Source organism: Aythya fuligula, chromosome 19 (genome assembly GCF_009819795.1).
Source record: "Aythya fuligula isolate bAytFul2 chromosome 19, bAytFul2.pri, whole genome shotgun sequence".
NCBI classification, from domain to species: domain Eukaryota; kingdom Metazoa; phylum Chordata; class Aves; order Anseriformes; family Anatidae; genus Aythya; species Aythya fuligula.
In genome coordinates this window covers 2,091,442-2,118,563 of record NC_045577.1, presented here as the reverse complement: position 1 = coordinate 2,118,563, position 27,122 = coordinate 2,091,442, and the positions used below count along the sequence as shown (strand labels likewise).

General features: G+C 53.4%; 1 protein-coding gene across 1 annotated transcript in view; it reads left to right on the top strand.

The window, feature by feature from the left end:
* Nucleotides 1–26,826, top strand: part of LOC116496999 (carboxyl-terminal PDZ ligand of neuronal nitric oxide synthase protein-like) — a 29,315-nt gene extending 2,489 nt beyond the window's left edge. The window contains exons 2-11 of the mRNA XM_032200493.1: nucleotides 817–888; nucleotides 21,308–21,400; nucleotides 22,172–22,230; nucleotides 22,822–22,930; nucleotides 23,038–23,179; nucleotides 23,516–23,623; nucleotides 24,848–24,942; nucleotides 25,226–25,391; nucleotides 25,481–25,841; nucleotides 26,337–26,826. Coding sequence (XP_032056384.1) covers nucleotides 817–888; nucleotides 21,308–21,400; nucleotides 22,172–22,230; nucleotides 22,822–22,930; nucleotides 23,038–23,179; nucleotides 23,516–23,623; nucleotides 24,848–24,942; nucleotides 25,226–25,391; nucleotides 25,481–25,841; nucleotides 26,337–26,826 — 1,695 coding nt within the window. The remainder of the gene's footprint in view (nucleotides 1–816; nucleotides 889–21,307; nucleotides 21,401–22,171; nucleotides 22,231–22,821; nucleotides 22,931–23,037; nucleotides 23,180–23,515; nucleotides 23,624–24,847; nucleotides 24,943–25,225; nucleotides 25,392–25,480; nucleotides 25,842–26,336) is intronic.
* Nucleotides 26,827–27,122: the final 296 nt, after the last annotated feature.

The following is a 27,122-nucleotide window of genomic DNA, read 5'->3' as shown; positions in this document are numbered from 1 at the left end:
GGCAGCATCTCCCTGCCCTCTCCAGCACGCCCTGGACAAGTGAAGCCTCTCCTCAGCACAGCACTGACACAGCACGAGAGAACAGGCTGCCAGCTCGCAGAGAGCTGTAGGTTGGGGGCCTGGCAGCCACCCCCTGCCTCACCTTTCAGCCCCAGAGCAAGGGGTGCTGCTGCCCTGCTAGGACTTGATGCTCAGGCACAAATCCTGGGTGCCACGGGAAGCTGCTGTGACATCGGTGTGGGCTCACCCAGCAGCTTGGTTGGGATTGCAGCTCCCGTAAGCTTAGTTAGGAGCAGCTGGTACAGGACACAGCTTGGAGCGTGTTTATGGGACTGCAGACAGGTGAACACATCCAGCCAAGCAGCAGCAGTGTCCAGGGGGAAGATGGTCCCAACTGAGAAGCTAGCCCAGATCTGTGAGCCCATTCCAGCAGGGCTGGTTACCGCACATCCTGGTAATTCACGTGCTTTTAGGTCCGAGTCCTTTAAAAGATGTGGAGAGGAACAACAAAAGGTGGATGATCCCATTTTCAGACCCACGGGACTGTGATTTGATTCATGCAGATGTTGCTGTGCAAAGCATGGGCAAAGGCACAGCCAGAACCTGAATCCGGTCAGACTCACACCCAAAGTTAGGAGTTAACATCTCCCTACCTTCGATAACACTATCCACAACGCGCATCCCTACCATGCCCTGGGTTAAGACTATCTAACCACGCAGGGACTGACTTGATGAGAGATGCTGTTTGTTCTGAAGATGCCTACACCATAAACTCGTGCATTGCTTCTCAAACTCTCTCTCTGTTCTGTCTTTCAGTACATCGGTAGCTTGGATGTGCCCAGGCCCAGCAGTCGCGTGGAGATTGTGGCAGCCATGAGAAGGATTCGGGTAAGTTCAAAAGAGCTGAGTCTCGGGTGAAGTAAAAGGTTACCTTCACTGGAGTGATGTGCGCTGTTCTGCATTTTCCTCCATTTCCCCCTTCCTATCTGGAGCTCAAATCTCAATCAGGATTGTAACTCGCTTCTCTAGAAACTCCCAAGGCACGTTAGGATAGACCTGTCCCCCTGTTCTTTGCAGAATGATCACTTAGCAGAGCTCAGGCATGAAACCCTAGCCTCTGCCGAGGAGGTATGGAGATTCTCCTTGAACCTAAGAGATTTATTTAGCCTGTTTTTTTTTTGTACAAAAAGCAAAATGAACACAATCTGCTTCACAAAAGCACTCAAATTCACTGACAGTTCTAGGTACATTATGTTATTATACGCTGAAGTATCAGTGACCTGGCAGATGTTATGGATGTAAATCCCATTAGACAAGACTTTGTGGATTCTGCTGCTCACAGAATAACTCGCTGTTTTTTCCCTGTCCTCCAATACAGTTTCCCAGTTCCTCTCTCTCATCATCACGTCTGCACTCTTCCTGTAGCCCTTTACTTTTCAGAACAGCCTGTGAATGGTCACCAGATTCAGCAGTGATAAGCTTTGTGGCTAGCTTACATCTGCTTCATGTTCAAGTGCACCTACCCCAGAAGGCAGTGCAGCCGTTGTGCCTTGTATTGTGCGGGTCTTAACTCTGAGGTTGTTTCTTTGGCTCACATCAGCTGAAGCAGGTTTGAGAATCTTCCATTTAGAGCTTTGAAGGGATTATCCTATTCTCCACCCTTCCCCCCGCAGTGTTTAACCATCTATTTTTCATTTAGAGTACTGCTTTTTAAACTTAGCCTGCGACTGACTGGTGGCTGATGTATTCATCTCCAGCCGGGCTCAGAAATGACATTCTGTGCCTGCTCAGGCTCTTAGCACAGCTCCTGCTCAGAACACGGTGCAGTCACAATCTAAATTGCCCGGTTATTTATGGAGCAGGTGAACACCAACAGGAAGCAAAGGTGCGGAGTACTGGGCCAGTTCAGATACTGGTGCAGCTATTAATGCTCTGAATCGATTTTTTGGCATTTTGACAATGCACAGCAAAAGCGGCTTCTTATAATCTTTGAGCAGGTAACACCATTGCAAGAAAAAGGTAATATTTTAAACCCAGTTTCCAGAAAGTGTTATGTTCTGTTTTCACACCTGCTATTGCCCCAGTGGCACCGTGTCTAGCTCTGAGTTGTGGCAATGCCATAACACGGTCAGGTGCTATGTGAGGCATGTAACAAACCACTCTGCATTTCTGGATGCCACCAATTAATCCGATCGCACGATATTTTTAAAGTGGGCACCCTGTATTCTATACTGGATTTTTAATCTTGGGAGCCCTTTCCAAAAAGGGAGGGCTTCCCTTTTCATGCGCGTATTGTACAGCAGGATCTCATTCAGACGCTTCCTGGCTGCTGAGCGGAAGATGCTCCTCTATTGAAGATAGTTAATTGGCACTGATCCTTAATTAGAGCATAAAGAATGAACTGGGAGGTCTTTGAAGAGCGTTCTAGTGCATGGAGTACACAACCTAGGAACTGAGGGAAGATGGGGGTTATTTATGTAGCATTCATTTGCATGCAGCGGCCTTGTCTATACTAGACTCTTTTCCCATGGGCTCTCAGCAAAACCAGTTACAACTGGGAGGAAACACTGGGAGAAGCTATTGGGGGAAACCAGTATTTTGCTACCACCTTATTGTGAGCGGTAGCGCCTGTTTGCGCTGCGAGAGTGAGCAGGGTCCTGCGGCCCTGCCAGGCCTTGGCGAGGGCACGTTCTGCTGCAGCTTTCATCCTTTGTGCGCCCCAGTGTTCAGCTGGAATTCTCTGCTGGAGCGGAAGAGAAGAGACGCGCACGGTACAAGCCCCAGCACAACATTGCTGGTGCTGCCCTGCGACACCACGGGAGGAGGCAGCACTGGGGCAGGCAGGGCTGGGAGCCAGCTGAGCACGGGGGCAGCCCCTGGCACAGCCCGGCTGTTATTTGTGGCTTCTGCTGCTCCGAGAGGGTAGCAGGGAGGAGGGTGAGGAGTTAGAGTGCCTCTCTTTAGGGAGTCACCACCAAACTCCACAGAGCTGGTTACTCTAGTTACTCATTAGTAAACTAACACAAGCTCTGAAACTGCCTTCCTACTCCTAGGCCTGATTCTGGTCTCCACTCTGTGATTAAAAGCACTTGCCCCAGGGAAAAAACAAGAGCTACCTCACGCTGAAAGTTGTCTGTACAGTGTGGGAAGAGAGAGAAGGTGGTAAGAGAAGCAGCAACTGGAGTTGCTAAGTCTACTCCTTGGCACCTTGCTGGCCTGTGTTTTGTACCGGGCTCTTTTGCCAGTTGCATATGAATTATGCCAGGGAGCCTAGGAGGAGTTCAGTGGCATTCTCCCCGCATCAGCAGAGCTGTCTGCTTGCAGAGTTCAGGACACGCAGCGTGCTGTGGGACGCTACTCCCAGAGAGCCTCAAATGACAAGCTTTAGGAGTAGCCTGCTGCAATCCTGATCAGTTCTTTTGCAGAAGGGATTTGAGATGCACTCTCATAGTAAAGCTTAAATCCGTATTTCTTACTGAATGGATGCTTGTGGATTGCTAGCAATACTCCATTAGTCACAGATTAGATTCCCATTTCATAACAGGCTGGAAAACCTTGTCTCGTCATGTTCTGTGCTTCCACTGAAGGGAATGCAAATGCAAGAGGTAGAACAGGGAAGTTGCTGTTCTTCGCTCCCCATTATGCAGAGCTAGACAACTTTAAGTTTGCTAATCCTCCCCGTGGCTTATTAGCTGCATACAGCTGCCATGTTATTATATGATTCTTTGAGTTCAAACTAATCCCTCTACCTCCTCCAAGACCTGGCAGGGGACGTGATGAAATTGGTTTGCTACTTGAATGAGCGCACTGTGCTCTGACAGGCACAGCAAGTTCCAGGTGCTGGTGAGGAGAGTCCAGCTCCCTGCGAGCACCCCGCGCTGCCAGGCACTACCACCAGCTGCTGCCCGAGGCCATGCAGCTCCGGGTGTCTGGCAGCACCCACTCGGCTCCTGCCCTCGGAGTCAGCACGCCAGCCCTGGCTTTCTGCTCGAGTGGATTCATCTGCAGATACTGAGCCTGCTCATCACTCTAGGAATTTATCTACAACACAAGATTTTTCTTCCTACAGCAGTCAAGTGGCAGCTAATATGAAGAAAGTGAAGTCCTTCTCAAGGGCCCAAATAGCACCGTGATTCAGTGGGGTCACCCTCTCCCTAGACACGCTACTCCTGGCTGCCTTTTAGAGGACAATTAAACAGACAAGTCGTCCCTTTAGCCAGGTGAAGGCTCTCACTGGTTAGGAGGAGATGTTGTTGAGCCCAGGCAACAACAAAACTACACCAGCAGCAGGAAGGCTTTGCTGGCAATGCCTGTGGGTATGGCCCTGGGGGTACAGACGAGCTTTAACATTGCAGCATCCCTTGCATCCTTTCCCCAGCTTCCAGAGCTAACACTGACCAGAGGGAAGTCAGCTGTGACCTGCCTGGAGCAGCGCTACCCTCAGTGAGCCCTGCAGACAGCCCAGCAGCCCTGGTGAAGTGCTGCTATTTTGAGAGGCGAGTTTCCAAGGACACTGTAGGAACAGTGCCCAAGCCCATCACCCCTACAGACAACCTCCTGCCAGCAGTTCCCCAAGTCGCTCCATTTAATTACCTTTAAGGCAGAGAATCAGGCTCTCTGGAATTCGCACTTACTATGGAGCCTGGATGTTTCAGGCCTGTTTGGGACCTGAGCAGGTATTAACACTCGGAAAGCAGCCAGATGTTGGATTGCTAGCTCACTTTAATCATTTCATTAGGGGACTGGCTACTGGTGCTGGGCCCATCCAAGCACCAGGACGAACTAACAGGAGGGAGGCATCTCCAGACTAACATGTTTCTGCTGTTAACCTCCATATTTCTTAGACTTAATTTAACTGAGAAGGCTTTTCTCCAGAGATTAGTGTGCAACAAAAGCAGAGACATTTATAAATCTTGACACAGGACACATCAGAAATGCTGAGTTCTCCTTGGCGTGAGAACCAGCTTCTCACTCCAGCCTCCCCCTTATCCTGATAGATTTTGTTTTTGTTTTTTTTTTGCTGCATTCATGTTCTTAAGCAGAGGCTCAGCGAATTGCAGTTTCAGTGTAGTATTCTAGTGAGGAAGTTCAATCCAGCCACACAATAAATCATATTGACTGCCAAACATCAACTGGTAGTGTTGAAGTGTGACCTGACATCAGTTTAAATCCAGATGAGAGGAAGTCAGAGTCCCTCAGTGCACCCTGGTGAAGCAGAGGAGGCAGGGACAGCTCTGCACAACCTGCCTCTGCTGCAGCCCTGCAGCTCCCACCTGATGGCTAGGCAGGCTTCGTAGGGCAGCCTACGCTGAGAGCCATGCTGGGCTGTAAGTGGCAAGGGCTCAGGAGCAAACCTGGGTGTCATTTGTCTGCTCGTGCTACAGGAGAGGAACCAGGCAGACAGATGGCGGAGGGCAGGGTGGCTGCCTTCAGTCATTTCAGTTTAATTTATCACTGTGTGGTGGGACTCCAGAAATAGAGATGTTTAACAGACTTGACAATGAGATTCTTCTAGAACACAGTTCCCCCAGTTTTCCTAGGCAGACACCCTTCCTACTACAGGAGAGAAGTTTGCCAAGATTATTGCTGCGTAGATTTCTCTGAAAGGTTCTTCCTATCAGCCCTTCTTTACTCACTATGCACGGAGCTAAGCTTTCCTACCAGTTTTGCATTAAGCTGAGCTGGAGCTGCATTCAGTACTTTAAAAAAAGGAAAAAAAAAAAAAAAAGCTGAACTCGTAGCTTGTGGGTTTCTCTGTTAGTCTTTGCAGCCTCTCCCACTTTAATGAAGTGGTTGGCTCTGCTGCAGCTGAAGGACAGGCTCAAGCGTGGAAGTTCCCCTGTGCAGCGATGGAGCACTTGCCCTGGTATGGACCTCTGTAGCTGCATGCCAGGCTCTGTTGGTTTTGGATGGGAGTTTGTTCTGCTGCAGTTCCTGGAGGGCTTTCCCTTTCAGCCTCTTTGGAAGAACATCCAAGCACTCAGCTAATGACAGCCCTGAGCTGTGAAAGAAAACTATGCCAATGTCTTAAAATATTTCAGCAGTCCTCAAACTGCTGGTGTGGACCTTTAATTCTCAGGATGCCACGCACCTTCCTTTCGTTTACAGGATGGTACAGAAGAAACAGGTGACAGTTCTTACATGGTTAGGGTATAAAACACCAGCATCTCACGTGTTTGCTCCAAACTGCTAGCACAGCCTGAGCCAGCTAAGGACACCGCTGATAGTACAGTGTGGGGAATATGTTCCACGTCTGGGTGGGCAGCCAAGTCCCTTTTACTAGATGCCGTAAGAGAGCTGGCAGGAGAGGAGGGCCACCTCGGTTCACCCGAGGCCTTTACATAAATATTGTCATCACATAGTGGCATTCACTGATGAACAGCACTGTAGAAGACGGTCCCATGCTGTGAGCATGGGTCCAATCCACATTTATATTGACAAGCATACAGGCAGGCGTCAGGCCTTACAGAAAGATGAGAGGAGTACTTCAGATAAACAAGTTTCCTAAGCCTGTACATTTCTCTTCCTCCCCTGTACAAAAAGGACAATATATGCTACCCCAAAGCATGCTCCAAAAGAGCAGATCTTTTTCTAGGATGCCTTCCCTTCTCCAGAGAACCTCACAGGGACTGCACACACATTAGATCAAGCCTCTAGCCTGCAGAGCTCAGTGGTTGTAGGTGTCCCAGTCTACACGAGCATGTTCAAACTTGCTCTCATACCTTTTGCAGAAAGTCTGCAGTCAGTTTTGGCTGTTCTACACAGCAGAGACAGTACATGATCAGGCTACAGCCAGTCCTCAGCAGAGGCTGCAAGTCTACCTCAAAAATTTAACTGGAGAACTGACACTGGAGACTTCACTTGGAGAGAGATTTACAAGAGATCATGGCAAGCGTTTGTCCTCTGCCTACTCTCTGGATCTTTCTGTACTTCCATATCCCTGTCCAGCAGCCCGCACACCTTTGCCTGCATTGCCACCTGTTACCTGCTTTAATTAGGGGGGTACCATTCGACACAAGAAGGCGATACACAGAGAACAGTCTCAGCCAAGCAAGTTAAGAAAGCTGGGAACAGCACAAGGGCATCGAGAGCAGATGCCAAGCAAGGCATCCTCACCACGTGGCTCTCCTCCCTGGGGAACACAGCAGGGCCATCCCATTACCCACAGGAGGGCTCAGCCCCGGGGTCATTCCAGGTACTCCCAGGGTCCCATCCCCAACAGGCATCTGATGCAATTTAAGGTTTCTATCACACAAGATTAAGCTAATTGGTTTTACCTTTCTAGGCCCTGGCAAAATAGAGCAAGTGTTTTCAGGATGGTAATTAAGCGTTAATTGCAGCTAAGTTTAGCCCTAATGCTTCATTAGTTTGTTTTCCTCTATCTGTTACAGCTGAAGCAGAGTCTCCTGTGTGGGGATCGGGGGGGCTTCCAGAGAGCCCCACTCCGAGGCACCCACCGAGCCACCCCTGCGCCTTCCAGCAGGAGGAAAGCTGTGGAGGCACTGGGATTGGGAAGCCCTAATCCCCATACCAGCTGTGCAGGCACTGGTACACCCAGACACACGTGCTAGCCTGCTTTTGTGGCACAGAGGATTTGGCATCCCTTCCTAGGGCTCCTTCACCAGAGCCATCACCCCATTGGGCTCTTGGCCCACACCAGAGGAGGGCTCAACACACACCCAGCTGGCACTGGAGCTGCTGATAGCAGCACCCTGCTCTGCTAAGAACCATTTTACTGTTCACCACCTGCAACACTGGGCTCCCCAGCACCCGTGCTGGTCTCACAGAAGATAACAGACCCGAGGGACGTGCCCCAGGAAGGCCACGGCCGCATCGCAGGCCTAACCTTCTTGTGGCAAGGGTGCTATAGAGGGTCAGCAGTAGGGCCTCTACCAGGGCAGAGCTGCATCTCCTCACCTGGCCCCTGCCTTGTCTCCACTGAAGTCTCCTGAGCCCTGGGCAGACCTTTATAGGCTCCCGGGCCCAGCATGCCCTTAGGGGCCCAGCACCTCCCCTGCCATGGGGGCACCGGGGCCTTGGAGGCCCTGTGGAGCTGCCTGTGTACTCCAGCCCGTGGTCACCTCAGCAGGCTCAGGCACATTTCATACATACGCATCTTTACTAGCCATACAGAAACATTAATTTTTATAAACTGAAGAATTAGCTTTAAAAAATGCAGAAGCTGCTTTCCTAGACCTGTCTGCCATGTCTTGGACTGGCCCAAGCTTTTTCCATCTAATTTCTGTTCCTCACGTTATCATAATGCAAAGGGAAGAAGCTTTTAAAGAGTTGTTTTTGCAGTGGCATCGTGCGTGGTGTTTCTAAGCAGCATAGTGTGGCTGCGGTAGAGAACTGACTACACTGCTTGTGCATCTTGAGTGGGAGGAGAGGAATAAACACCTTTGAGATGGAACCCATCCGTCTGCTGGCTGCTTGGGGATGTCTCACTGTGCCACAGGCTTAGAACCTCCTGCAGGTTTCTACCATGCTTGTCTCCATCCCAAAATCATCTCTGGACTGCTTGCCACAGAATAATAAGCTGTCTTCAGCCACTTCTGAGCTGAAATTATTTGGAACTGGTTTAGCTGTGACTATGTGCCACTGTAACAGAAGTCATTTTAGAGCTTTTTTTCTGTACCCTCATGCTATGACCTAGATTTCCAGAGGGGACTGGTTATTGTAGATGCTTCAGGTCTTATACCCTGTTCAGATAATGTGCTATGTTTGATTGATAACAGATGGATGGAGGGACCACTCAGTGAAATGTGCCATCTCTAAGCAACAGCGACCTTTCAGCGCCTTTCTGAGAGAGCTGAAAACTGGATGGCTTCTCCGGTGAGGGGGTGGAACTAGACAGGCATATTCATATTGTTTTGCATAAGTCATGATGGATTGAAGTTTAGCTGAAGGCTAATAAAATCAGCAGTTAGATAAAAGCTAAATTAAAATGTTAGTACTAAATAGAACAAGACAGAGCTCTTTGTGTGATGTTAGATCTTGGCATTGAGGCAGGTACCTTTTAATTGTAAAATAAAGTGGCTTTAACAGTATGATCATTATTTTACAGAAGCTTTTGAGTTCACTAGCTAAAATATCGGCATATGAGATCTCTGCAAAGCTTTTATCTAGTTTGAAATAAAGTAGGATTTTTTTCAGCAATTATATCACTGGTTGTAGAGTGTTACAGAGATGAAATATAATGGCTTTCAAATTACATTCTGGTGTAGAGCAATCAGCCATGACTCAAAGCTGCTTCTTTATTGGTGTCTGAAAAAATGTAATTGAGATGGCAACCAGAGTGGCTGCAAGCACATTGGATTAGCTCGTTAATGAGGAGGTGCCTAAATCTGAGTGACAACTGTGTGAGCAAGGGCACATAAACCGGGGTTGGCTGTGGCACGGAGTGCCTCCACTGTGCTGGTGGATTGGAGAGACCCTCCACGTGTGTCTAAGGAGCATACTCCTTGATTTCTGACAAAATGGTGTAACCTAGTGCTATGACTGCAACCTTACTGGTTCTTAGGCTGTCTCCATGGGAGAAAGGCTAGACCTGGTGCCTTTGTAGATGCTGTACTGATTGTTGTCTAGCACGACAGTCCTCTGTACTTTATGGATCCCTGTTCTGAGGAGAGGGAGCCCTGGGAGACCATGACCACAAAGCAAAGTCAAGCCTAGCAAAATAAGATTTGCAAACAAGAGCTTGGTTCTGCACTTGCTTTCTCCATTTTTCTTTAGCTCTGTACTAAATGAGGCCCGAAGGCAAACAGAATCCATACTGCTTAACATAATACAGTGACAAGTTACTTCATGTTTTCACTAAATAACTCCATGATAAATCTACAGAATAAAAACCTTGAACAAGTCCCTGGAGGGAGGAATACTTTGATGAGGGAACAGGGATTTTTAATAGGCATCATGCAAAGGTTTTCTTTTTTTCCTGCAGCAATGATTAGACGTTCTCCAAATGGCCTTTCCATGGGCCAGATGGGTTGTTTGGACTAATTGGCAACCGCCTGTTTTCAGGACACCTGAGTCAGTTCCCCCTTCCTCCATCCTTCTGTCACTGCTGCTGCTGGTCATGCGTTACCGCCACGCGCTGGGGCTGCTGGAGAGGAGGATGTGGCCTCTTGCCTTGCAGAGAGCATCACAGCCCTGAATCGCAGCCACCTGCATGGTCAAGTCTGGCATACCCCCAGGTACCCCAACAAACCCCCTGAGCTCCAGAGGTTTCTTCTAAAAACAGCTTATTTTTGTGACAGGTGGAAGAGCAGTGAGATGTTAAGATGATGTAGCGTGGTGGGAGGACTGGGCACTTACAGCAGGCTCCAGGAGGGTGCTTACTGTTCAGGCACATGGGTGCTCTAGTAGAAGTGGCCCAAATGCTGGTGTCTGCCATCAATACCTGCTACCTCACCGAGAGCTGCTGGGGGTCTGCACCATGCCCAAGCGGGCTGCCACAGGCAGCTGTCTGCAGGCTGCACAGCTCCATGCTTACTGCCTGGTTTCATCCTTTAAGGGCTTTCAAGTATTGATTTCTGAGGAATCAGTGGGACCCCATAAATGCACCAACCCCCTCTCCTGTTAGGGAGCAGGAAACGTGGCACTGGGACATTGGCTTTGAGTAGGGCACTTGTGTCCTGCACCTACCGCAAAATCAGCTGCTAAGGTTCAGTGATCCCAAGGCACCGTGGGCTGGTTCAGTCCTGCTGCGGCCTCCTGTGGTTAATGATTACAAGGACTAAACTTCCAGACCTGGAACATTGGGTTCTTCCCCTGTTTTTGTTTTTGCCTCAGGCAATGCCAGTCTCCACTCCACTTTCCCTGCATCCAAGCCCAGGCCGCTTGCCTTGGCCAGGTGCTCAGCTGTGATGCTCTGGTGCAGCTTTGGTGATAAATACTGATGCCACAAAACTCTCCTTATCCATACTTCCTGCTATCTAAACTTGGGCTATGTTCCTCATCATGATTCACTAACCTCATTAGCTCCCCTGAGGCTAAAAGAGTCCTTGAACTGTTTAATATTCTTGGGTTTGTAAATGACACAATTAGCACTGATTTTTTTTCTCTCACCTAGTAACAGCCTTGTTTCCAAATTGGAGAATAAGATTTTACAGACAGCTTGAGAACTCAGAGACCTTCCTTTAGATTTGGGGATTGCCACAGAGAAAGGTCACCACAGTCTGCTGGCGATTTTATTAGTGTTCAGTAATTTTTAACAAAGGACCACGTAGTGAGAAGCGGGTGCCAGCTGTGCTGTGCCTGGCTCTGCTCGGTGCCTTCGCATCAGGGCAGTGTTTGGATGTGACTGACCCCTGCCCACAGGCAGCCTGGCAGCAGAGGTGCGTGCTCCCTTCCCCGTTAGCTGTTGTTGCATTACAGAAATGCTCCTGGGCAAGTTTCTAAACCCATTTACATTCCCTGTGTGTTGTTCAGAACGACCATGATTCCTTCTAAAATCAATGGTGATTGCATGCTCTAGAAAATCCCTTACAAGCCACATCTGAGCATTAGACCTGCCTGCTGGTTTTACCAAGGAGGCAAACTGCTTCAGCTGGGAGCCCTGCACACTGGTCTTTGCTAACAGACATTGCAGGCAGGGCTGCGGTGGCCCTACAGCAACTGACACCCTCCAAGCTCCATGGCCTGTTCTGGCTGCACTGCTGGTGCCCGCAGATGTAGACCCATCCTTTTTGTGCAGCTCTTGGAGGCCAACAATAACCCCAGGCTTTCTGTAAGAAATGTTTCCTCAAGTGGAACTGCTGGAGATTGATAGTATTAACAGCTACACGGGGAAAGTCTCCTCGCCTGGGAATAAAGCAGATTATTTCAGACCCTGACTGTCTCAGACCAGGACGTAGCAAGGCTGTTCATGAAAGTAGCTGGCACTGGGAAATGGAGCAGTTCATCTGCACCCGGGGCTTGAGCTAGCAAAGGGCTTTCTGCCCTGAAAGAGAAGGGAGCCTGATTGCACCTAGCAAATGAGGCATGAAACCTGGTCGGCACCGAGCAGCACACTAAGCAGCTCGGCATCCCTCACATTCTCATTCTGGTCTAGTTTGTAATCGAGTGCTGTTCCTGAATGCAAATGGAGCTCAGGTCTTCACTCTAGCTTAAATTCTGCTTGCTCATAGCTGGAGATGCACGACCAGCTTCCTACCTCTGCTGCAGCTACACAAAGGAAATGTTAATTTCTCAAGGTGGTGGCTAAGGGAAGCCACAAGGCACAGGGCTGGAGGACAGCACCCAAAACACGTTTGGTGCATGATAGCACGTTAGAAGCCAGGAGATGGTCCCTCCCTGCAGCATTTGTCAGAAGCAGGTGTTAGTCATGCAGATGTAGCTGCTCCAGCTTTTCTCAGGAGCAAACTAGATTCTTCCTAGGAACATCTCCCCTGCTGCCTCTGATCTCCCTCCCCAGGACTCACACATTTCACTGGTGTTGCCACGTGAGCAAGCGTGTCAGGCTCACGGGAAGGAGTGGGAAGGGACTGAGTGTACAACGGGACTTCAGAGGGAGCAGCAGAAATCCTCAGTTGCTCCCTGCTCGTGGATTTGTATGAGCAGCATCTCACGGCCTGGCCCTGCTGGCCTGGTGCTGTGGAACTGTCACTAGCAGGGGACAAGCTGTAACCAGAACAACCAAATGAAATAGAAAATGAGCATCCTTGTTTTGCATACGAGAAACCAATGCACAAAATATTGCTACCTTCCCACGGCCACATAGGGGGTCTGAGGCTTTTTCATGGAGCTCTGAGCCTGCTGCAGAGTCCTGGCTCCTGCTCGTCTTCTGAGCTTTGTTGTTGTTTGAGCATTTATGAACAAGGTTTAAAAAAAAAAAAAAAAAAAAAATCAGTATCTTAACTTCTCTTGTCCTACATACCAGACTGGAGGGCAACTAGGATACAAAATAGCGTGTACAAGAACAGGAGACCTTCTCTGCCAGAGCCTCAGCAGTGATTTTTATAGGGAAATACAGAATTACTTGAAGGTGCCTCGGTGCATAATTGCAGTGTCACTTGTAAGGGTTATTTCAGGTGAATTTGACTTGCTTCTGATGAACCAAGCACTCCTTATCTGCAATAATTTAGCAGTTTTGGGGTAGGAGCTATGCTCACGTACACTCAGTGCCTGGTACATGAGATTCCTTTGGGGTAGGGTCCCAAGACACCACTTCAATTACTGAAACTAATTAATAACCCAAGCTTAAGAGCAGGGAAGAGCATTAGCTCCAAGCAGCTGCTGAAGGACAGCGTGGCACAATGACAGCTGTACCTGTGCACTGCACACAGCAGGTGCTCCCCCCAGGGTGAAGGCACATCGTGGGGCTCAGCATGGCCAGGAAGGCAGCAGTCAGGCTGCCCTCCTGGTTTTCAGTGCAAATTCACTGACAGAGCTTCATGGCTGGCTCCCCCAGCTCTCCCTCCAGCCTCCCCTTGCAGATGGGCAGCACTGTGGACAGAAAAGGTAATTTGTTTTTTCCTGTAAGTGAATAGAGGTAGGGAGGGGAAAAAAGACCCAGCTTCCCTGTGAAGCGGGGCTGGCCCACGCTGGCAAGAGAAGGGCAGAATGGCTGTGTGTGGGAAAGCTCCCTATTAAACCTGGGGACAGCGGGGGGCTCCTGGAAGTGACAGTCACACAATGGTGCTTTTGTCAGAGAGGCACCAAAGGCCAGATGATGTCACCTTGCACTGGGCTGTGAGGCTGCTTGTGTGCCTCAGGATGGAGCTCAGCAGCATCACATATCTTTTTAACAGGGAGGAGGCAATGAAAAGGCTGCTTTTATCCCACCCTTTTTAAAAAGCAGACGAAGCAGCTTTGTCCCAGAACAGCTTGGCTGTTGTCAGAGGTAGAAACCCCCAGCTAAAGAGCTGCTGCCTGTACCCCACCAGCTCCCATCACCTGCAGAAGCTGTAGCCTCCCCCATGGGTGCAGCTTGGGGCGCTCTTTGCTCCACATCCTTTTGTGCTGGCTCAGAGGAACATCTAAACTCTGGCCACATTCTTCGCTTTGCCACCTCACCTTTTCATGGAAAGACCAGGCTGGCCTTAAAGGCTTCCTGGAGCTCCAGCAGCTGGAGACCTCCCGTGATAAGGTCTGTCAAAGACGGGGAGAAAAGGGATGAAGAGGAAGGCCTAAACTAACATGCCCATCTGAATGCTTTGCAGAACCTCAGGAAGCAGGATTCCCTCAGAACTCAAAGGAGATGCATGAAAGGCAGTGCTTTTCTTTGCCTTGCCCGACCAACTTCAGCCGCAGGCAGCATCCTCACAGCCCGTGCACCATTTCTCTCCAAGCTCATCTGCCCTATAGGTAGGCACTCAGAGAGCATGGCTGAAGATACCCTGCAGCACAGCCTCTTGCCAGCTTGGGACAGGGTCCTGAGCTGCTCTGGTGGTTACTGGGTGGGCTGTGGGGATTGCAGCCCCACAGGGGATCGCAGGTCTGCGCATGCTGTGCAGTGGGGATGTGTAATCCTTACCATGAGTGGGTGCTGGAAACTCCTGATTTCAGCTCTGCTGTGCCTCGACTTGCCCAGTGAGCTCCTGGTGAGTCGTCCTGCCTCAGTTTCCCATGCTGGGGCTCTGGTTAACATCTGCCCATCCCAGGGAGAAGCTACAGTTCAAGATTCTTGTCTGCAGAAGGACCTGAGTGGAAAACTGTGTTCAGGAGGAGGTCTTCAGATTAGTCAGCTCACAGTATGGCTGCTTTTGAATATTTATGAAAGCAGAAAACTGTCAGACATTTCTCCAAGCTGTACAGCTCCTTACCTGAAAGGAAGGGTTTTCTTAAAAGCAGTGCTTGCTTGCCTCAGTTTTTCCACAGAACCTCACTCTACCAGGGTGAGGGACAAAAGCCTGGGATAACAAAAGCAGGGTGTCTGCGAGGGGATGCAGCACAAGCTCCTTGAGCTGAAACCACCACACAGCATTGCTTTTTAATAACTAGAGCCTGAAAATTGTTGCAGAGAGGCAGCACCCAGAGAGCCTGGATCCACAGACTGCTCTCTGCAGCTTCCAAAACATCAGCGGGGGGGCAGTACGTGGTACAGCTTCCTACAAGTGATTGTTTGCTAGATGCTAAGCAGTTTTGTGGCTTCACTCTCATAAACCACCCCAGAGACTGACTACAAAGGAAAACCAGGAGTTTGCATGAGGCAGCCAGGCCAGGCATGCCCAGCATTCCTGGTGGTGCCTCGTCCATAGACCTTGGTCCCCTAAAGAGCATCCTAAAAAGAGACAGAAAATGCCTGTGTCTCTGCAGAGAGCTGAAACATGTCCAGAGCCAAAATTAAGAGGAGCTAGGCCAAGCTCACATGCCCCTTGCCATTTACAGGCAACTTTCAAGAAGTTTCTTTTCGAGCTGCAGCTGTGAACTAAGCCAGGACCAGGGCTGAAGTGCCCTCCTGCTGCCAGAGGGCTTGGCAGGTACACGGCCACAAAGACCTGCAGATTAGACCTATTCATACACTGCTGACAGTGCCAAATCAGAAAGTCCAGAAATGCAAATATTATCCTAGCTTAACTCAGGTTTTTATTTCATCCCTCTCCCAAACTGCAGCACAGCTTGGGTCTGGTTGCAGCAAGAGCCTGGCCACTAGCAAGAGGTTTGGACAACAGGGACTTCACCATCCTGGGCCCATCCCATAATACCTGAGCGAGGTGAGCAGAGCAGGCCTGGGGTAGCAGCCAGGAGTCCAGATCATCAGGCAGGTCCATGCTGATGAGACTGGAGAGAGGCCAAGCTGGGACATCAGCAGGTCCATAGCAGTCATGGCTGGGCTCAGCTGGAGACCAACGCTCCCACACCACAGCTCAGGAAAGGTTTCAAAGGCCCAGAGCCGAGCTTAAATGCAGCCCATGTGCCCGGTGTATGGGGGTGTGGTGGAGGCCCCAGGTGAAGCTGGTCAGGACCGTTAAGGCCTGCAGAGGCCTCGGGGCCCTGGCACTGGGTGCGTGTTGTCCAGCTGGAAACCAGCAGCTTAATTCTGCACCCTGCGGTCAGGGCAGAAAGCTGCAGAGCTGTTGGCATTGCACGTTTCTGCAGATAAATGCAAAGCTGTGCCTGTGCGCACTTGGTGTCGCTGTGAAGTTGTCAAAATGAGAATAACCCGAGGTGTCAGCACAGCCCACCAAGAGAGAGCCCCAGCATGGAGCTGGGCTTGGTGGGAGGCCGTGAAGGACAAGGGCTGTCCTCCAGCTAGATCCAAGTGCTGGGGTTCAGTTATCCTGGAGTCCGTCCCCTGGCCCTGTACGAGCCTGCCAGTACTTCTGCTTCCACCTCCCATCTCAAATTGCCTTTGCCTGCCTGCTGGACCCAGCCAGTGCCAGGAAGCAGATGGTTTCGCATACCTTGGCTGAGATGTGTTGAAGAAATGTTGAGCTCTAGACTGGATTTTCCCATTAATACTTTGAACACAGGTGTTTGACAAGTTGTCTCCAGCTCCAGCACCTGAGCAGAACCACCACGCGTGGGGCACTGGCTCCGGGCAGCCCGCAGCAGCCCCATAAATCAGTCCTTGGGGCCTGGCCTGGCCCCTGGGTTCCTCGCCAGCACTGATCAAAGCCCAGGCTGCAAGTTTCTGCAGCTCAGGCTGCGGTTGGGGCTGTCGGCACCGCGGGGTGGTTGCACACAGACTGACCACGGGCTGGAGGTGTAGGGGGAGACCTGGTGAAGGAGCGTGGAGCTCCCCAGGGACCCTGTGCCCACTGCCTGCATCTCCCAGGGCATTGTGCAGAGCTGATGGGCAGGAAAACACCCACGTACTGAGTCTTTCTGTGTGCTTTGGAGACCAGGCCAGAGCATGGAAAGACCTTCTGGGTGCATGAGCCTGCAGACACCATCCTTCCCCCCGGCACCACTGCACAAGCCCCAGTCCTCCCCGGTTCCCCAGGCAGCACAGCCGGAGTGCCGACGAGGGCAATGTAAATCCTGTGTGACAGCAGTGACCCCGCGTCCTCGCTGGGGCTGCTCCTGGCACCCCCCAGGTCACCGCTCGGGGACGGCCTGCAAAGAGCTTGCTGGGGGGGGAAAGAGCTAATTTAAATGAGAAAAAAAAAAAAGACTTTGGGTCCGTTGCCAGCATTCTCCTTGCCTATTGTACTCCCTGCTCGGGTTCTGCTTTCCCCTGGGCAGCTTTATGTTTCCAAGGCCCATAAATTCTCGTTTTTCCACTGGGCAGGAGGTGTGCTCCTGGGCTGCGCCGCTTCCTGCCGGGTTTTGTGTCCGTGTTGCCCAGTTACTGCGGCGCAGCCCCGGGCTATGCCCAGCCCCATTCAGACCAGCTGTGGCCCCCGGCCCCAGCAGTGTGGAGGATTCGGGGCAGGAGCTTGCTTTCCAGGAGGAGAAAAGGGAAGGCTGAGAGCCCGTGGCTTCCAGACAGAGGCTGTGGGGCTCAGGGGTGACCTGAGAGGGTGTCCTCCCCAAGGGGCTGTCACCTGGAGGTGTGCTGCAGCTGGGGATGTGGTGACTTGCCAGGGGATTTGAGGCTGGGCTGCAGCCGGTGGCCCGAAGGCTGTGGGAACTGACAATGTTTGTTTGTCAGATCCAAAGCGCCCGTAATCTGCCCTTGCTGAGAGCAAAGCCCACGGGGTTTCTGTGGCATCATTTCCAAGCAGCAGCCCTCCAAGCATCAATAATTCAAACAGAAGTTGAGATAACACCGTGTCCCCATTCCGTGCGGGCCGGTTTGGTCGGAAATTAATAACATTCCTGAAGCAGAAATACTTGGATTCTCTGTGGTACTGACTCCTAGCACGGCACCCAGGCGGCACCAGAGGTTGCAGACTGTGGCCGGGGGGAGAGGCCTCACCCCCGGGTCCTGCCATGGGCCTGTTGCTGTGCGGGGCCACCAGGAGCCTTCTGTAGGGCTGAGCAGATCTCTTCCCCTCATTGCCGTGCCTCCGGTGTCCGTCAGCTGGGGCCGGGGCTGCGCCTCGCCGCAGGGTTCTTTAGGGACACAGAAATCCCAAGGCTGCTGTGCCAGGAGTGGGGCTGGACAGCTGCAGGAAGAAACAGGCCATCCCCAAGCCTGTGGAATCATCCTTCGGGCATGCAAACAAAGCACTTACCCACTTAACTCCTGTCTCAGGAACCCAGAGAGCCTCTGCCTCGCCTTCCCATACTCACCGCTGCAAACCATGGCACCGAGCGGGTGCTGGCTCCCGCAGCTCCCCGGGGTCCGGCCCTCCTGCTCTTTGTTAATGAGGAAGGTGCATTTTTTGGAAACAGAGCCTGCCTCCAGGACTTGCAAACACTCTATTTTATGACATTTTTCATTTGCATAATGAAGGCCCTGATACCTTCGGTAATTAATCACATTAAGAATTGCTTCCTTGAATAACTCTATTCATGCAAGTTGTTCTTAGTGCTGGAAACTGCGTATGATTTCAGATGTGCATTAGCCCATCTCTTTCATCAGCAGATGGAAGCGGGTAACTGCATGTGTAATTTATATCTGCTTGGGTGGAATTATCAGATGAAATATGCATTACACAGCGCCATTAACATTTCTAGTCATACAGTCTTTAGCTCTTGGGTAAGTTAATATTACATGCCAACAGTGTGGGGGGACCGTGTGAGAGGCAAGGACCTGAACACAGGGATTTGAAAACAAAAATGGAAAGTATTCCAGGTCAGACGCATCAGAAATAGAATTAATGAAGCTGCTAAATTAGGTGAGATGCAGTGCCCTTTTTTGACCCGCATTTTTTATAAAACGTCCCCTCCTCTCTCCATAGCCAATAAAACCGCCAGGTTTGCCCACTGGATCTCCGCTTAGGGGCAGCTCCCGACTCCTTAACATCCAGAAAGATCCCCCAGAGGATAGCACAAGCAGCAGGGAAAAACTTGAATCTCAGATGGCAGATTCGGGGGTCTCACCCTTCAAGAAGGATTTCAGGGCCCTGTGGATCTGAATCATTTTTAGGCCAAGCTCTGACCCTCTGGCTCAACATCAGCCCACAGGAGGAACAAGGGCAGGGCCGGGCAGCTCACAGAAGCCCTCTGGCTGCCTGCGGGGCTGATGTCCCCTGTGGGTCCCCTCCAGAGCCCGTCCCAAGGTCAGGCTGTGCAGGACCTGGGGCTGAAGGAGGCTCCCCCTTCACTTCTGGCAGTGCCCAGCCGTGCACTGCCGCTGCTCCCGGTCGTTTGCTTTCTGGCCAAGACAGAAAGAAAAAAAAAAATCTCTCTGCAAAACCCAGACTTGGACTTTGCTTAAAGCCTCTGAGTAAAGAGCCTTGTTTGAATGTAATTGCACCCCTGTTGCTACAAGGGGAAAATACACTGCATTGCTCTCTCTTTCTTGGAAAGCTCGGCTAGTATTTTCCCAGCCATTTGTGTACAAAGAAAGATAAATAGCTCTTTAGCGGGCAGAACAATCTCTCCGTTTTTTTGTTGTTTTTTTTTTTTCTTTTTTCTTTTTGACATCCATGCCAGCACATGAGGCGCAGCAGCTTGGCGGAGCTGAGAGCAGGGAGGGTGCAGCCTGGCGGAGCTGGGAGCAGCAGCAGGGCCAGGGCTGAGGCTGGGGTGTGTGCTGTCCATGAGCTCCTGCAGGCTGCCCAAAATCCAAGGGATGCTCCTGCCACCTTGCCCGTCGCTTTCACTCCTCCCTCCATATACATGTTCATCAGATTTAGCTCCAGCTTCACACGCTGTGGTGCTATAGATAGATTTTTAAAGAGCTCGTCTCAGAGTAATAATTCATGGGGAGATCAAAGGGCTATGGTTTAATCAGGGGTCTGTCTGATACCAGCAACCTTGCAGAGTGCTAAGAATTCAATGAGCATCATCAAAGGGCTGATAAGCACGAAAAGCCATCCAATTTTCTGCCCGTAAGGCTGGTGGGGCTTACAGGGGTGCTGAGGAGCTGGACAGACTCCTGGCTGCTGTGCCGACAGAGCCACGCACACTCCAACATCAGGCTCTGATGGAGCTGCCTGGACTCCCCTAATGACTGAGCTGCTGCCTGCAGCTCCACTGACTCCACGAAGAGATAAGATTGCTAATTACATGTCTAATTACACAGCATAGGTAAGCTTCAGTCTGCGCTCTGCCTCTTGGCATCCCCTTGTCCTCCACGTACCAGAATCACGTCCTCTGCAGGGATTCTCCGGAGCAAGGGGTCAGAAGCCATCCTGGGGGCTCACTGCTGCCGTGTACGTGGCCCCCCAGCCCTGCCACAGCACGGTTATGTTTTTAGGTTATCAAAATGGGGATTTGGGATTTGTTCCCTCTGTTTTACAGGTATGGTAACTGTACATCGAGTTAATCCAAAGGATTTCTTTTTTTAATAGATGCATGGGGTCTGTCTGTATGGCTGCGCTGACAGTAATGGCTCTGTGCTGGTTTAGATAAACCGAGGGTCTGGCCCAGGAAAGCTGGGTTTCAGATAGGGACTGCCAAAAAAATACGGGGTATCAAAATGCTGTGTTTGGAAGCCAAAAACGGTGCCTAAAATGGGGCCGGCAGGGATCAGCATGGTTAACACAGGTCTCCAGAGTGGAAAAGGCTCTGCCGTGCTTCTTAGCTATCATCACAAGCAACATTTAAAAGCCAGCAGTTTAATTTTTAACACAAATGGAGGCGAGTTCAAACTGCAGACACCTGCAGATAAGGAGTTGGTTTTTTCTCTAGAGATACGGAGCGCAGCGAGGTTAATGTGATTATGTCAATGACTGAGATATAATTGCGTTACCGCCACCCATCTGGCCCTCCCTGCGACTCGTAAATGATTTTATATTCCCCGTGCACTGCAGCGCTGAGGCACAAGGGCACTGGAGATGCCAGAAATCGCTGCTTGGTGCCTGCTGCAAGAGCCACCCCCCGGCACGCCACTGGTGCAGGTCCTGCTGGACCGTGCAAGGTGTTTCAAACATCAGCACGTCAGGAAATTCCTTGTGGGTCTGGATTAACACCCCCTGGGCTGCTGGGCTCTGGTGCAGCCACAAAGCCCCTCCTTGCCACCAGCACCCTCACCCCTGGGTGTCCTGCGCTGGGCTCCCCCAGGACGCTGCTCAATGAGCTGGGTTCCCACCACAGGCTGGGACAGCGTGGCTCCTGGTGTGGTCCAGAGGATGGAGCACTGCTTGTCCCCTCCCGAGGGGCACTCCTGACACGGGCAGGATCCCACTGGCACCCCAGCTCCAGCACCGGGTCCCTCCAACAAGGATTTTCTCAGCAGCATAAGCAAGGACCGCTTCCCTCGGCAGCTGGGATTAAAAACAAAAACATTTTCATGTGAGGCACTGACTAATGCAGCACAGTCCGGTCCTACCTCTCTCCTAACCCGCCTTTGTCTTCCCATCAGTATGAATTCAAAGCCAAGAACATTAAGAAGAAGAAGGTGAGCATCATCGTGTCCGTGGACGGCGTGAAGGTGATCCTGCGCAAGAAGCAGAAGGTGAGGCTTCTCCAGCCCAGCGTGCCCAGGACATTGGCCCTGACCATGGCAGAGCATTGCTGCTGCTCAGAGGAGTCAGACTTCTAACCAGAAGGGGCCTTTTCTCAAGAAACACCCAGAATTTTCACAAGGAAAAAAAAAACTCAATTTTTCACAAAAAAAAAGATAGCAAAATCTCACTGAAAAAAAAGAGTGGGAAAATTACACTGTGGGAGGAGGATTTTTTCTATCAGAAAATGTAAAGCTTTCAGGAAATGCAGTTTCTTTTCCTTGTTAATACCAGCAGGCTTCCTCCGCACTGCCTCGGCTGTGCACCGTCCCTGGGCTCACCCCCAAGGAGAGCCAGCAGCTGCCCCCGATGTCCCAAACTCCCTCTCAGAGCCTTGTTCCCCAAATGTGTTAATCTTCTGCATATTTGATGATATAAATTAATCTATAAATTAATCTTCGGAACAGTTTTCAGCCCTGGAGGCTATGATCAGATGACCAGATATGATAAATGATCAAAGAAATCTATTTTAATCCAAGATACCGACCAAGCAGCCACTGCTGACATGGTCACAGAATCATTTCAGCTGGAAAAGACCCCTAAGAAAATCCGGTCCAACCTTTAACCTGGCACTGCCCAGTCCTCCACCATTAAACCAGTCCAGCTGTAGCCCCGATCTTGGCTTGGGGACAAACGTGCCTTTTTCCTGGGTCCTGCCCGTCGGCGTGGTGGAGTTTCAGTGCCTGAAATCCACTCTAACCGTGTTTCTGCCCCATGTACAGCGCAAGGAGTGGACCTGGGACGAGAGCAAGATGGTGGTGATGCACGATCCCGTGTACAGGTACGTGCCGGGGGTGCACCCCAGATGCTTTTATCCAGCCCTGGGGGGTGCAGAGCTGTCCTCCTGCTTGTTCCACCTCCGGGAGGGCTGGCGCTCAAAGATCCATGAAAAATTAACAAGGCCGCAAAATTACTGCTGGCGGAGAATCTATTTCATGCATTTTTGGGATTGAGATGGACAGACTGAGCTGGCTTTGAAGCCTGCTCTGCGTTGAGCAGGGGTCAGACGGTGACCCGCAGAGATCCCTTCAGCCTGAATTGCTCTCTGATGCTAACACAGAGGACAGGCTTCCTGTGGTCCCCAGCAGAGCACGGCTCGCTGTGAGCCTCTGAAGAAGGCCCTGATGTTGGGGCATGAGCTCTTGGAGGGAATTAACCCATATGGGATGCACTGATTGCCATAGCACCTGCTCTGGGATCTCCGGGTACCTGAGAAGAGAAGTTCCACCCAGAGGCATCTCCTGCTGCTCTGTGCCTGGTGGTGACAGCACTCAGAACATCCTGCAGGGCTCTGTCCGGGGGCTTTTCCAACAGGTCTGTCTGGGGAAAGAGCTTCTTCTGCGTGTTTAATTCCCCCTGTGCCTACCCCCAGAATCTTCTACGTGTCTCACGACTCGCAAGACCTGAAAATATTCAGCTACATCGCGAGGGACGGCGCCAACAACTCCTTCAGGTGCAACGTCTTCAAATCCAAGAAGAAGGTAGGACGCTGCGTCCACCTCAGGCCCTGCACCCTATGCTGGGGGGGTGTTTGGGGCTGTGGGACCCTCCCCAGGGCTGACAGGGGGGGGGGGTCTCTGCCCCGCAGAGCCAGGCCATGCGCGTGGTGCGCACGGTGGGCCAGGCCTTCGAGGTGTGCCACAAGCTGAGCCTGCAGCACGCCCTGCAGAACGCCGACGGGCAGGCGGACGGGGCCAGCGACAAGTCGGCGGAGGAGCAGCCACCAGAAGGTGACGTCCAGCTCCCCGCGGGGTCTGGGAGGCAGGGATGTGTTGGGGTGGGGGGCTGTGCACGGTGACCTGTCCTCCTGGGCCAGCTCTGCTGACAGCGAGAGCTTCGTGGCCCATCTGGGGCCGTGGGGGATGCGGCTTTCCCACCTCCCCGTCCTGGGAACACGGAGGCTGAGCCTCCTTTTCCAGCAGGGTGGTGGCCTGGCACGCTGCCCTGCTCCTGCCCCACTGCAGCACACGGAGACTTGAAGCAAGGCTTGGCTGCTTGGCTCTTCTTCCTGGGCTGCTGGGGGGCTGGCGGCTGTGCCTGGTTCATTTTATCCGTCTCGTTTGAAGTGCACCAGATAAAGGGCTCCAAGAGCACAGATGTGGACGAGGTTGGCCTCGACTCCGATGGCATCTGCGTGTCTGAGAGGGGACCAGGAGAGCTGCCGGCTGCCAGGGGTGAGCTCAGCGTGCTGAAAGCTGGACAAGGCACCAAGGACAAGAACTGCCAGGTAAGAATCCTTGGGACCAGGCTGGGGACGCTGCCCCCACTGCAGAGCCAACCTTTCTGGTGTCCCGGGGCAGCTCAGCAGGCCCCTGTGCCCCATGCCATGAAGCAGCTGGGGCTCACAGGGCACACGGAGCCGGCCAGGGCTGTCACCACCATGGGTGAAGCACCCCAGTCTCCATGGGCAGACCCGTGGCAGGGCTGCCTGCTCAGCATCCAGCTGGTTTGTAGTTGGCTGTGCCACTTCCCCAACCCGTGAGAGTCCCCTGGTGCAGGGCAGAGCCCCGGGGGGTCCTGACTGAGTGCACCAAGAGCTATCACACAGCACTGGAAAGGGAAAACGAGGCAGGGACCCCAGCTTGAGCAGCTCCCTGTTAATGGGGAGACTACAAGGTGTCTCCAGCAAGGTGAGCGTTTCTGTGCCGTGCAGGTTGGTTTCTGGGCCCCAGGGCTGGTCTGCAGCGGTCGCTCATCTGTGCTCAGGCAGCGACCCCAGCTCCCTGCTTCCCCTGGGCAGCAGCATCCCTCGGAGCAGCCCGGCCTCTGCAGCAAAGGCACCGAGGGTGCGCTCGGTGCTGGCCATGGGCAGCCCGTAATGAATAGCTGCTCTGCAGAGCCGATCAGCGAGCGTTTCCTGGCTGCCTTAATGGCACCATTTCATTTCACACAATTGTATCGCTTGCAGAGCCTGGCTGCAAACAGCTGCGATGAAATGCACTCAATTGGATTTATTTCCTTGGCTCAGAAGGCTGGGCTTTGCTCTGCTTTCCCGTTTAGATGTGGATCTGCCCGCTGCTGCCCTGGTGCCCCTGCGCTGCCCAGGAGCAGGGACGTGGCCGTGGGGTCACCGTCCCTGCGCTGCGCTGCCCGGGGCTCTGCAGGGCCCACGCTGGGATGCTGGGGGTGCAGGGGGTGCACGGCACAGCGTGGGCACGAGGGGGGTTTCTGGCAGCGAGCAGTGCCCAGCCTGGGTCTGGGTGGCTGCAGGGGCAGCTCTGCCTCCCCAGGCAGTGCCGCAGGGCCCCAGCAAACTCCTGGGGAGCTTCTGTCTGGCAGCCCAAGCTAACCAACCCCCCTCACCGGGACTTTCTCCCCACTCCAGGACCCCGAGAGCTGCTCCCTGTGCCCAGCCGGCTCCCAGCAGCTGCTGAGCCCTGGCAGCCCCTGCTCCTCAGCCTCCATCACGCCGCTGGCCTCCCAGCACTGCCTCCAGCTCCTCCAGCAGCAGCTCCTCCAGCAGCAGCAGCAGACGCAGGTGGCGGTGGCTCAGGTACAAGTCCTGCATTCCCCGGGGACACCCCCAGCCCCTCTCCTCGCCCTGCGGGACCGGGACGGGACCGAGCGGCCGCTCCCCGCCCGTGGGGGCCCCGAGAACCGGCAGAGGGCGCCCAAGCCCCGCGCAGAGCCGGGGGGTGCCCGGGGAGCTGCTGGGGGGGACCCGGGGATGCTCCGGGGAGGGTCCTGGGGGAGCCGGGGATGCTCCGGAGGTACCCGGGGATGCTCCGGGGGTGCCCGGGGATGCTCCGGCCCCGCAGCCCCGTCCCTTCCCGCAGGTGCAGCTGCTGAAGGACCAGCTGGCAGCGGAGACGGCGGCGCGCATCGAGGCACAAGCCCGGGTGCGGCAGCTGCTGCTGACCAACCGCGACCTGCTGCAGCACGTCTCGCTGCTGGTGCGGCAGCTGAAGGCGCTGGAGAGCCGGGCACAGCGCCGGCAGCCGGGTGAGAGGGCGCGGGGACCGGGTGCTGCCTTGCTCCGGGGTCAGTCACAGCGCCTCGCTCACCCCGCGGCTCTCTCCGTGTCGCCGCAGTTGACCGCTCGCTGCAGAACCTGTCCCTGGCGCAGTCGCTGTCCCTCAACCTGAAGAACCACTACAGCCTGGACATCGCCCTGCCCTCCACCTCCACGCCCGCCAGCGTCCTGGGCAGCCCCGTGGGCCCCCGCTCGCTGTCGGCTCTGGGCGCTGGGGATTCCTACCTCAACCTGCTGGGCCTGGAGAGGGGCGGCCCCCGCTTCGGCAGCAAGGAGGGGGACGAGGGCCTGGCCGCCGCGCTGGAGGGGCAGGAGGGGCTCAGCAGGCGCGTGGAGGGCTCCGAGGTCAGCGAGGTGGCTCTGCTCAACGGGAGCGGCCGGCAGAAGGCAGAGGACGCGGACAGAGGGGACGAGGACAGGTGGGGACCCGCTGCTTCTGCTCCCACTGGCTGGAGCGGGATCACCGTGCTGCTTCCATCACTAATTGCAGCACTACACGAATTAGTGTGAAGAAAATTAGCTTGATCCCAGCCAAAAGCAGTACGACAGCACAGCGCCTGCAGCAGGGTGCTCACTGCTGCCCCAGGGGAGGGAGGGAGGGAGGTGCTCTTGATCCCGTGGCTCGAGGGTCTGTGTGCTGGCTGAGACCAGGAGGGCAGAGCCGGGTGTGGAATCCACCATGTCCACACCTGGGGACAGGGATGGGGGTCACTGTCTGTGCTGCTCTTATCCTCCTGGAGCGAGGTGGTCAGTGCCACGTCACTGCAGCACCCCAGTTCCAACACACACAGCAGCGGGTTGCACTGAACGCAAGAGGTGTCTGCCTTTTGGAGAGCCTGGGGCAGCCAGACTGAGCCATCCGAACAGGTAAGTAACTCCTTGCCCATCACCTCCTCTCTGCTCTCGCTTCCCAGGCGGCAGCAGCCCATTCCCAAGCTCAACCCGCCGCCACCCATCCTACGCAAGAGGTCCAGCAAGACCTCCCCGAGCCTGGAGGTGGAGGCCAAGCCCGAGAGCACTGCCCACGTCAGCCTTCCCAGCCCCAGCGTGTCCAGCCTCACCAACATCACTGCCAGCTCCCTCACCCTCATGGACACCGAGGCGAGGACTCCTGCTTGGAGCGCTGCCTCCAGCTCAGAGCCCGTCCCCTCCAGGACCTTCCAACGTGTTCTCAGCAAGGACAGGGCTGGGGAGAACGGGCACACGTCCCCACCAGCCGGCTGCCATGACCCCACAGCCAGTGAGGTCCTGGGCAAGGACTTGGCTGTGCTGGTGAGCCCCACGGACAGCATACTGCCCTTCTCTCCTGCGGACGACACCTGCCTACACATCAGCTTCTCGGAAGATGAGCTGCTGGAACCGGAGCTGGACGCTGCTGTGGGGCCCAGCAGAGTCCCCTCTTAGTTGGACCACGGCGTGTGGCGGCTGGCTGGAGGCAGTCCCAGCGGCTCCATCCACACCGCTGCACTGGGGTTGGGGGCCCTCGTGCCCCAGCTGGGCGGCAGGTCCCTGCTCTGTCCCTGCCCCCTGCACCAGCTCACACTGCCCTCCCGCTGTCCCCTGTCCTTGTCTGTCTGTCCTGCCTCTGGTCAGGGTGCCGCGTGGGTCCCTGCCTCTGGGGAGCTCTCACTGCTGCCGTCCGGCAGGGGCACAGACCACGCTCACTGCTACGTCCTTGCTGCTGGCTGTGGACAGCCCGG